At 33.2% G+C, this 12,816-nt stretch overlaps 1 protein-coding gene across 1 annotated transcript in view; it reads right to left on the minus strand.

Annotated features, from left to right (window-relative positions):
- Positions 1-727: 727 nt before the first annotated feature.
- The window catches only part of LOC112596423, a 46,028-nt gene continuing 33,939 nt past the window's right edge, over positions 728-12,816 (minus strand). Inside the window, exon 4 of the mRNA XM_025342093.1 lies at positions 728-1,320. Coding sequence (XP_025197878.1) covers positions 1,057-1,320 — 264 coding nt within the window. The 3' untranslated portion in view covers positions 728-1,056. The remainder of the gene's footprint in view (positions 1,321-12,816) is intronic.

Here is a 12,816-nt window from a genome sequence, read left to right on the forward strand (position 1 = left end):
ATATTATATTATTATGAACTCAAGTATAATCGGATAATATTGAGCATTAAAGCAGACCAATTTATGTAAGGTATTTATTTCGAAACTCAATACTGACAACATCTTAAGAGGTACAATCAACTTTTAATATTCAGAACAGTTAACAATAGTAAATGTAAAATAGCATGTTCTTAAAACGTTTTTTTTTTAATCTTTTACATGCCTTAAATTTTTTGAGATATCGCCTGACAATAAGAACGACATGTATATTGTGTTCACTTGTAGTTATTAAATACTATCTACTTACGTTATAAGTTATAACTTTAAACCAATAACGACCAATCCGTATTATAATATTAATTTCAAGAAACTTAAAAAAATAATAATAATGATCAACAGAGAACTATGTAATATTTTATACATCATACAATATAGATTTTAAACTAAACTACCTACATACAAATAATATTTTATAGACATTAGACGCGTTATAGAATATTTAAGTAAAGTAATAGTAAAAATATTAACAAAAGCTCAAAAAAAAAAATAATGATAATAATAATAATAAAATAAAAATAAAAATGACCATTAGCTGTCCAACCGCATGAAAACAATATTATTAAATTAGTACCTACCTATATATACGTAACAATACTGATAAATTCAACGCGATAAAAACAAGTCAGGGAAACGGCGAAATCGATGACTTTTGGAATTTACCATAATTTGAATAATGTATTTTTTTTTATTTTTTTTTTTTTTCCATAATCGACTCGACGCGATGGACACGAACACGATGATTTTTATCACAAAAACGGTGTCTTGTAACACACAATATTATGATTTTTCAAATGGACTATATCGATATTTTGTTTTGAAAAGCGAACGTCGCGATTAGCAGAGGGGACACTGTTGGCGAATGTATATCATACAAACGAAATAGTTAAAACGATTGACGGTAATACGCTACCGCTCACACAGGACGTCAGTATGTCCGTTTTCGAACACGTCGAACGCCCCGTGCGCGTAAAGTGGACGGACTTTGCCACTTCGTCGACGCGAAAACGGCGCTGCTGTTCAGCACTGAGCGGACGACGAACTGTTGTTGTTGTTGTTGCTGTTGTTGTTGCTGCCGGGGACGGGGCTGTGCCGCCCGGCACCGTATGTCTGGGCGCCGTGACAGTGGGCGCAGTGCATGCACACCGCGCAGTTTCCCAACTTCTGAGCCAGCACGGCCCGGAACTTGAGCGCCGGTCCCAGTTTCATGTTCATGGTTCCGGTCAGGTGGTCCTCGCTGAGCAGCGGCAACGCTGTCCCGTCGATCGACTGCTCCCGGAAACACTGAAAAACGCAAACACAATATACACATTAGTCAATTTACAACGATATCGACGGGTGGTTTACATTATCATAATATATCTGCAAGTTAATTATAATTTGTACGTGGTTATTAAGATTCGATATTGATATTTTTTTTTATTTTTATTTTATTTTTTTGTACGTATAATATGAATGTAACGTACGTTTTTTTTTGTTTTTTTTTTTTTATGACAGAGTACACTCGAAAATAATATTTTGAAGCGACGTATTGTATCTTTAAATAAAACCACCTTCATGTTTCGTCAAATACTAATATCTTTCTTGTGTTCCTACTTAATGCTGACTACCTAGATCCGACTAAATATATCCAATTCAAAAAGATATCAATGATAAAATTAAACATATTTGTAAGTAGTGGAACTTCCCAACGAAACACGTTCAAGATTTGGCTGTGATGTAATATAATGTGATATAAACTTTTTACGTCATCGATCTTGAAATCGAGTTTTTCAATAATTATTATTATGACTTTCACCATTTAACCATCCGTGTGCATTGGAATACTTCAAAACAAGTTAATGTCGTATGTTACATTACTGAACAAATAAAGATGACCCATACGTTTATATTACAACTAATGTCATTATGGGTATACTTGGGTATACCACCTGCGAATGTCGTTATAATATATTGTATATATCTATGTACAAATTTAATACAATATTAAATATATCTATATATTATTATGTACGACCTAACTAACGCCTCCGATCATTGGCAAATCGTCTGCCACCGCTAGTCTTTTAAGCCCAGTGCAAGGACGAGGTGACGGTAAGACGCGATATTAATAAAATATATTATATTATTATTATTACGCAGAGCACGATCTCATTGGAACGATTAGATCTTATCAACAGCGTATTTATACATATATAAACATATACAGACACACGCGCTGCATTGTATAATATGATAATTTTTAACTTCAATTGCAATTATAATATGTATTTAGACATAAGAGGTATACCGAATGCCGCCGAACATTTTTTTCATGTTAAACGCACGATAGCAATATATTCTGTATAAGTAGCGGCATCCAAATTCCATCATAGTATAACCTTTATAAATATACGAATTGTGTCCCAGATTAAAAATATGTTCATTATGTGTACATATCCGACCACATAAAATAATTTAAAATCTTTTCACACTTGAAATTTTTATTTTATCTTCATGGCGATGTACGTTTTCTTAATTTCTTATAAAATTGGCAGGGGATCATAAAACATTTTATTTAATTTTAAAAGAAATTATACAATTATTATTGTTTGAGGTACGCAAAGTAATGTGCACTGTGCAGTGAAAAATTATTCGACATAATAAATGATTTGTTCATTTCATTATATCTACAGTTTGTGATAAAGAATAATTATTTTATATTTTTTGCATTCAACAATTGTGTTTTTTCACCTGTCAATAACTTTCGAATCAGAGACATACTTCTACTATTATATTATGGTACAAACATGTAAATATTTCACGTGACGATAAAATTGCATGTTACATAATATGAACCTGGTATGACACAGATGTTCATCGAATTCTGTAAAGCAAAATATAAAATGAACTTTATAACTGCAGTCGATTGTAATTCAACAGACGTAGGTATATACGCACACATAATATATAAAATTAACTATTATTTGCACACAATGCAATTTTTATCAAGCAGCATTTACCAACAATATACAGTCGTCAATGAACCGATAAAGCTTTTTATTATTTCGTTACAATTAAACGTGTTCCGCATAAAACGAGAAAATAATATTTTTTTTTAAAAAAAAACAAGAAAAAACTCACCGTACGGATGGTTTCTAACCTCTGTACTTAACGTAGGCCATATATACAGTGATTTACCAAGCATGTTTACCTTTTTTTCACTTCGACAACGCAGTAATTCTTAATCTGATTTTTGTGCTACATTAGGTCACACCAATTTCTGTTTTTCAAATGAGAACCCACTTTTTCAACGGTAAATTATTTAGCAGAAAGAAGAATAAGATTTTTGTTCTAACTTGATCACGCGAAATCTTATTATCACTCATGCCAATAGCGTATTAACAGGTGTTTAGTTCATAACCCAGCCTTGTCCACGGTTATCACGTTGATTCGCACTTTCGATGATCCTACCAAAGTGCATATAAGTCACTTACGGTTGTTTTTTTTTTTTTTTTGAATTCACTTAGGACGATTTCATGTTCAAAATTAGGAATCATGTTGCATGGTAGGTAAACCAAATAAAAGCGTGGTTCAAAATATACATGTGAATTATGGATAGTTCCTCGGAACAGTGGTATATTTTACTACCGTTGCAGTCCAAGAATGATTTTAAGAACGTGGTTTATTTACGAAAACAGAAAATGTATTTAGAGGCATATTTAATTATACACAACTTGTAAGGACTTGTTGTTGCAGTATACTATAGCTAGCTACTAAGTTGTAATCGTAAATAAATCGAAAAATTTAAATTCGTAGCCACTGACGACGACGTGCACCGTACCGAAATATTTTTATGATATCATGATATCAAAAATATAATGTTATGGTATTATTTATGTTTTGCTCGTTTCTTGTACACACGCTACCTATGTAATACGCTCGGCAAAATGCGCGCGCGCGGACAACAATATTATAAGATTATAATACATAACTCTTTACTGGCTATACATTAGTATGCCAGCACACACACACACACACACGTCACTACTATATGTCTATACTCTACCACTGGTATTTATACAACCACTACTACTACTACTACTACTACTGTTGCACCGAACGCAGAGCGGCTTCCTCGTTGGTTATAATAATGTACGTGCGACGGCCACACGTCTCTCACGGTGAAACCATCACGTCTGACCTTTAACACTGACCTCACGAGATCAAGGACTGCCGTGGCCGGACGGGTGTGCGTTATACATATCTGTGCGCGCGTGCGTGCGTGTGTGTGTACGTGTGTTTGTGTGTGTTTGTGTGTGTGTGCGTGTGTGCGTGTGTGCGCGCGTGTGTATTCTCTCCTCAAAAGTTCGACGTGCAGCGGCGGAGGCAAAAGGTAGAGGTCACATTCTTCGTTCCGCTCGCGGGGCCCCGAGCTACGGTCGATCGTCGTCGTCGACGTCGTCTTCGCCGTTGTCGTCTCTGCCGTCGCCGCCGCCGCCTTTAGGACCGATCAAAACCAGATCGGATCAACCGGTTCGTAAATATAATGTCTGTGTATATATATATATATATATATATATTATACCGTCGAAACTCTAAACTAGTCTATACCATATAAACCTATTATAAAGCGTATTATAAATGTATAATATAGCAACAGCGGATTCACAACCGTCAGCTGGTTCCTACCGTTGTCCAATCATTTCTTTTTTTTTATCATATTTTTTACCGTCAAAATCCGTATATGAGACCGCATGAAACAAAAAACAAACCATCTCTGAACGAAAAAAAAAAAAACTGGTTCGGTCGCCTTTTAGTTATTTTACGTAGCATATACCTCTTCACGTGTTTTTCACATTGTTATGTAGGTAGGTTTGAAAGCGAACTATTTTTTTATGTTTTTATTCTTTTTACTTCATATTTTTTTCTTTTAGTTTATTGTCACGTTTTGCCGCAAACATCGTTGTCAATGTTGTGATTGTTTAAAAAGATAAAAGCGATTTCGATTTGGGTCGGTTAACACGTTGAAAATATGACTAATGACTATACCCGTATTTGCATTAAACGATATACTTACGTCGTACACTATATATATTTATGTTATATAGATGATTACTACAATCCTATTACTGAATGCTTCCTTTACATTAAATATTCTATATTCTTATTACTCCGGAAATCATCAATGGTTTTGGAAATATAATTATGTCATAGTCTTGAGTCATTAACAAAATAACATTTTTTTTTTTTGAAAGAGAGAGAAAGAGAATATCAATCTATAAAAATCAAATTTCGAACAAGTAGTTAATATTAATTACTTAATATTTAGATAAGTGGAATAGTGTGACACAGGTATTACCTCACAAACCATTGTTCACTCATTGTAATTTTAAATACTCATAAATATTAAATTAATGGTTTTTTTTTTAAAAAATGCAAAAAATATATATTTTCAAATATTTGCATACTTTTTGAGACGATTTATTAACAGTTGTTTTAGAGTTAATTGTTAGAAAATATCGCATTGTGTAGTTATGAGTACATGCTAAGATACATACAAAATATACTCTTCAAATTAACTTTGATTTATTATTATGTCAATTATTGTTTTACTATTTTAAACTGTTTACAGCAGTATAATTCATAAATTAAAATTGTTCAATTCTAAACAGTCAACAATTTTAATACACTATATGTAATATCTTTGCATGACATCATGATTTGATATTATAACTGCCATTTTTAAATACAATTCTAAATTCAAGTTATTGTTTTATTTTTGTAGTTGGATCTACTAGGTTAAGTGTCCGTCAAAATAAATATGTATAATATGATAATAATTAATAACTAATAATATCAAACTCTATTATAAATCAAGATTTAAAGTTTATAATGTAAATATTTGATCGATGGATTATAATTTGACTACGTATTTTTTTAGGAAAAGCTTAATATACCTGTCACAACAATGGTGATGATAATAATAATATATTAACGTGGGTTAGTCACTTCTGTGAAACAGTGGCGGTGAATGTTATAATGACAATATTGCGGAATATTAGAGGATGAGTTCGTTAGAAGCAAAAAATAAAAACGAAACAATAGGGCTGTAAATTATTGTCACCGATTCGGAAGAAGCATTAGCAATAAAACGCACTCGAGTTGATTGTGATTTTTTTTCCAAATACGATTTGTCTGCTAGAATAATATTATACTAACGACGACGGTAAAACCTATAATTGTTGACCACTGTGCTAATGATGTGCAATAGGTACCATATACGCAGAGGCCACAAATCGTCAAGTCGGAAATGGTAAAACCAAAAAAAAAAGGTAGGTAGATATATAGTTTTAATTGTGCATAATATTTTCTTTTAATAATTAATTGTATTAGTGTAAATTGTTTCCGGAAAAGACTATTGTGTTGTATAGACATGTGGTATTTAAAAAGCAACTAAGACTGAAAAAAAAATTCTACTTTTTTATTTACACTTACTTGAGACAAAAGAAAGTTATAACTACTTGTTGAAAAAACAAAAATCTAAAAAATGATCTTTTCCACCTTTTTCAGCTTAAACGTTTTTTTTAATTGTGACTAAACTATTTGTATATATACAATGTAAATAGCCATTTGTAGGATAAGTTTTCATTTAAACTGGTGTCAATAACTGTTCTATTATCTGGGTACCTAAAAATATATTGCTTTAAGTTAGCGAAAGTTCATTTATCAGTTTGTACTCCTAATTTTTTTTAAAGTTTTTATCAAAAATAGATTTTTTGAATTTAAGTTAGTCTACACACCCTTTCCACTAAACATCCTCGATATAGAGTTCAATTTTGCGGCGGCGGAGTTCAAAAGCCACGCTCGATTGCCTCGTTTGACCATTCCCTTAACTACTGTTTTTTTTTTTTATTATTATTATTTATTTTTATCATTCAGCGCAGTGGTTGTCGGTTCAATTGTATTGTACGCGAAACGTAAAAAGAAAAAAACGAAACAATCTAAATGGATATAAAAAATTAACTTTTTTCACGGTCCGGCGTGTATTATTATTAGTGTACGCACGACCGCCCGTCGCCGTCGTCGTCGGTCGTGGTCACTGGTCAGCAGGCTGAATTTTTTTAACGATTGTAACTTTGTATTTGTCCCATCCCTCTCCATCACTTTTAAAAACTGATTTATTTCTGCTCTCATTTCATCGTAATATCATTAAATATTAAATATTAGTTTTTAAGTTGTAAAAAATACGCTATATAAATGTTACGCATAATTTAGGCGGTTTTTATTTTCTCAAACAGTACAAAAAACTTTAAATTAACAGAAGAAAAAATGTTTTGATTCGTTTAAAACCAAAAAAACCGAAATTCGTTTATCTCGGTTTGAATATATGTCACTGATTTTATAGCAGTACGGTAAAAACAGAAGACTCCCTTATATACGTGTTTTAAAATTGGACTCGATGACTGAGGGTCATTTACCATAATAATGTAATACAACAAAAATGTTTCCATAACATAAACGGATATTAAAAATAAATATATACGAATACGGCAATCGAAATATAGGTACCTGCTCTTTACCTAGCCACCTAAGTATTGGTATAACGCGAGTGTATAATATATTATAATATCGGATACCTGCTGGCTACTTGGCGATGCAGTGAGTGTGCGTGTGCGTGTTTGTGCGTACGAGTGTGTTTATATCATGTATAACGTGCACCATGACCCCTGAACGACCCGGCGCATATCTGTCTGAAATAAAAAATAAACCTCCTCCGGACCGGCATAATAATAATTATCGCCGACTCTAATCGAGACGGGGCCGCACCTACACGGAGCAGCGGTATTGCAGAGTGTGTGAGAGAGACCTGCATTGCGCTGCAGCAGCAGCAGCAGCAACAACAACAGCTATAGTGATAGGCCACAACGATATCAAAATATTATACATATATATATATTATATATATGTATAATATACGTCGGCGGTGGAGGAGATCGCGTGCCCGCCTCCGGGGGTCGTCGGGCACGCGCGAACCGTGTAATTTTCGGTGCAACGATCACGGGGCGCCGCCACCTCCCCCTCAGTTGCGGACGACGAAATAGCGTACGATCAACACGCGGACTAGAACGCGATATGCGGCGTTGCTCGCATTGTCTTTCGGGAAACGCGCCCCGGGCCGCCAAGATGTATACATATATTATTATTATCGTAAATACGTATTGTTCTCATTGTGCATGCGTTTTGCGGTATATAAAAAAAAAAAAAAATGTTAACTTATTATAATAATTATTATTATTTTGTACGGCGTGGTCATCGGGTTTCTCCCCCCCCCCCCCCCGGGGCAAAATATTTTAAACAGCGAAAAATCAGACAAATCTCCCGATATTTTCACCGCGACCGGTATCGAATTTTAGGTGCCTAAGTTGCATTTTGTATAATATTATGTTCGACCGGTTTCAATAATCCGATAAATACGTACGAAATGAAAAAAATACTAAAACAGTTATGGTATTTTCCACGACATCCGTGTGCCAAATTACGCATACTTTTACGAGTTAAACTGTCGTAAATTTATTCGAATATGCCATCTGGTTTTTAAATCATCAGCGGCGGCAGTGGCAATAGGTCGGTTGCGCTGGAATTTTCTATAGTAATAAATCTTTATGGAATAATAATAATTGGTAGTTTACGCACCGCTGTGTAGACCCACCCGTCATGATTTATAAAATTTTATCGAAAAAACTCTCGATTTATTATAACTATTAATATCCTATGAAAAAGTATAGTCGTCGCCAGTTAATATTTTTTGAGTAGATCTGAAATGCATGAGTATCGAAAAATGGAGATGAACAAATAAAAAAGGTTTAAGAAATTATTTTGATCGTGCGTAGTATTTCTAGTAGTTAAAAATAAAATGTGAAATTATAAGGTCATCAGTAAGATTTCATTCGATGTATTTTTTTATATGTAATCATGTGATTATTACATTATGACCATGCTACTGCAACAGAATATTCTTCAGAAAATTACAATCTCCGGTGTAATTATACATACTCGAAGCCTGCAAAGGAGGATCAAATTATGAACAATTATCTAGTTAGTTTGTTTAAGAGACATACATCACTTCGGCCGATCACGCCCATTTGGTTGGTTTTTAACTAACATTTTTTTTTTTTTTTTAGTATGTAATTTATACGATTTCATAAGACTATTTATAAATTACGTATTTAATTATGCAGTTAGTCAAAATTATAAAAACATTACTTGCACCTATATGGGCGGTGCTGCAAGCTGCTATTATCACTCTCGAGTCGAGTCTCGAGCTATGGACCATGTTTTTTGAGAATATCAAAATAGCAGTGCATGCATATAGTTGTGTGTTAGTCGTAAATGTAAACAGTGTCACGAAAACATACAATTATATGTATAAACACTAAATGTCAGTTTAACAATTTTTGAAAATGTTTGACGTATTGACGTACTTATCACGTGCTTGTTAAAAAAGTTAATTTCGTCTCCGATTTCTCAGAACCGTTAATGCGTATAATTCGTCGATTATAAAAGATCAGTCAGGTGGACAATTCGCGTTATTGATGGAATATGACAGTAAGGGTGAAAGACCATTATTTCGATCGCGTTAGGGTGGATAAATTGGATAAAATTCGAAGGCTGTTATTTCAAGTATCTATAACAGTTACATTAAGTATAAAGATGGCCGTGAACGGTCTACTAAATTGTATTCTGAACCCTTAACTTTAGACCATTTGTACAATAACTTATATTTCTATACATAATACGTACTTATATAGATATAAATCTATACTTAATTCGTGTAATATATATTACACAAGTTGATTGACAATAATAAGTTTTATTTCATGTCTACGGAACTTTTGGTCATGGATTGATTTTATGTTTCTATATCATTTAAAGGAAAGTCGACCTTTTATATTTTGACCCACGCTGAAGTGTTATTCGACTTTATGCAGTGAAGTGGTCTACAATCATAATGAATTAAAATAACAAAATAACAATTTCGGTTTTAATTTTCTGCGTAAAATTAAGGGTATAATTATTTGAATATGCAGAATGCAGATAAAGTAAATATTGGTTAATGTTATATGATGTTACAAATTTAAAATATCTGCAGCCTTAGGGATTTAAACTAAACTTATATTTTGAAAAATAAGCCATTTTTACTTAAATTATACGTTGTTACTTATATATATATATTAAACACAAGATATATATCAGCCTGAGGGTGGTGAAACGATACATTTTTTTAGTTTTTTTGTATATTATGTTCAATAAATGATCAAATAGTATTTCAATTATATTATATTATAATGTTTAAGTGTAATGAATAGAAAATATTAATCTCAAGTTACATAACCACGCATCATGGTGAATCAGTATTATTATAAAATTATTCATCAGATCGAAACGTATTGAATATTCGAGTTGTTATATATTTTATCAAATCATTTATTTTCATAATCTATACACTTTTCCTCATAATTTAATTTTTTTCTAAACGTAATTTAAAATTACGCACATGTTTACTATTATTAACTATTATAGTCACATTAAGGTATGTGTACTACGTATTTGATAAATTGATTGCACTAACAATAACGTCAATAACAGATAATCAATAATAATTAAACAACTATAATATAAATATTTTGATAATTCGAAAATACAATTTGAATCACAAAATATACAATATTTATGTCATAACTCATAATATAAATTAAGTAATTAAGTCTTCCATTTTTTGTGCTATTCATCTTATTTTATTCATGGGTATTTTAAATTTTTCATTTGACTTTTTTATGCAAGGATTATTATATTATACAAAGTCTGAACGTTGCTACAGGCATAATTTTTAGTTCACTGGCTTCGAAGGAAAATTATTTTGTAAGACCAAATTTCAAAACGTGTATATTCCGCCGATCCGCCGTCAACAAACTACTAATTGCGTTAAAACGAACAACTTTTACATGGCTAATGACAAAAATATTTCCAAGATAAACATTTTACACCGCCGGTTGATCGTTTCCCCAGAGAAATAGACAAGCCGGCCGACAAGCTCCTATATACATTTTATTGTATAAATAATATATAAAAAACGGTGAATGGATTACAACGCTGGACTGTGTGATAGGGTGGAGAGTTCAAGGTTTTCGTATGCACAGTTTTTCACGGTAGGTAACCTTCACGCGAATAGTATAATATTGTTTGTATCTCTTTGTGTGTCAGTCATCTGCTGGACACTCATTGTTCGTCCGCGTTTCCGAAGACGATAGTTTTTTTCACATGTTTTATTATTTATTTTTTTCAAAACCGCAGCGAACCATGACGAATTCCCAATGGGTTTTGTTCTGCATTTGGTCAGACGTAAAGTTGGTTTCGGTTACATTCACACACACACACACACACACACACACACACACACACACACACACACACAGTATGCCCAGTGCAAGTGCACACACACTCGTATTAAATATTATAATATTATGTCGATTGAATTTACTATTCGTTATTCGTACAATAATTATTATATTATACAGCCCGTATCGGCATCTCATTGCACAATTTTACATCTCGAGTTTTACATGAAAAAAAAAATAAATAAATAAATAACAAAACGAGGTATATATGCGTCATGCGAGTATACGATATATAAAAACCTACATCCTTGTCCCGGGGGGGTTACGATTAAATGCGCCGAGGTCAAATCCGAAAACGAAAAAAATAACGTAAAGGCGTGGGCATCATCCCGGTGGGCGTCCGATATACATATCATATTATCTTTACGGTTGTTTTTTCCTCCGATGACCCGGTTGACCCGAGATCTGGTTCTGCCGACCTCCGGGCACCCATTCCGGACTGCCGCGCCGTCGTCGGCCGGCCCACGGTTGTTGTTGCGGCGGTACACTTATCCTCCTCTTAACCAGCTCGTAATAATCATACACACGTCGTTGTACAACAATATTATGTACACGCGATCGTGTACGAGTACCGCGCATAGCGTGATCGACAATCCGAACGAATAATATTGTAATGCGCTGTATAAAAAAATGTCATTGCCAAACACGATATCATTACAATAATGATGTTTACCCGTACGTCGTTTGAACAGCTGTACATTATTATGCCATATAATAATACATACGCTATTATACGTCATGTAGAAAAACAATATTGTTCAAAAATACGATGGCATAATATTATATCCGCACGCTTTTATCAATGTAATGTGTTAACGTTTTGTTTTTTTTTTTTGTTTTTTTATTTTATTTTATGAACGCGACCAAAGTGTGATGAACGTTATCTACTAAAATATATAAAAGTGTGTGTGTGTGTGTGTGTGTGTGTGTGTGTTTGTATGTGTTACTACACACAAATATCGAAAACGACATCGATACGACGGTCGACGACGCGTACAATTAAAACGTTAGATAAACCACGTCGACCGGTGTAGCGCTAACGCTCGTTACACCTCGTGGGTGCGTAATAATGATATACAACACTCGACACTTGTGAGTCGTAAAACCGTACACACATTGTTCGTTATATATTTATGCGGAGAGGACGTGTCTGTATAATATAATAAGTACCTATCTTATTTTTTTTTTATTTTTTTTTTTTTTTTTTTGTCACCGGATAAGCCGGTTAGTTAGTCGACATCAAATATTAAACTTTCCGGAAAATGATGTCACCGAGTAAACAATACACTATATTATTATTATTATTATTATTCTCGGCAATGCTCACACAGCGATAATAATA

The sequence above is a fragment of the Melanaphis sacchari genome, unplaced genomic scaffold (genome assembly GCF_002803265.2).
Source record: "Melanaphis sacchari strain LSU unplaced genomic scaffold, SCAv2.0 Contig31_pilon_pilon, whole genome shotgun sequence".
Lineage (NCBI taxonomy): Eukaryota > Metazoa > Arthropoda > Insecta > Hemiptera > Aphididae > Melanaphis > Melanaphis sacchari.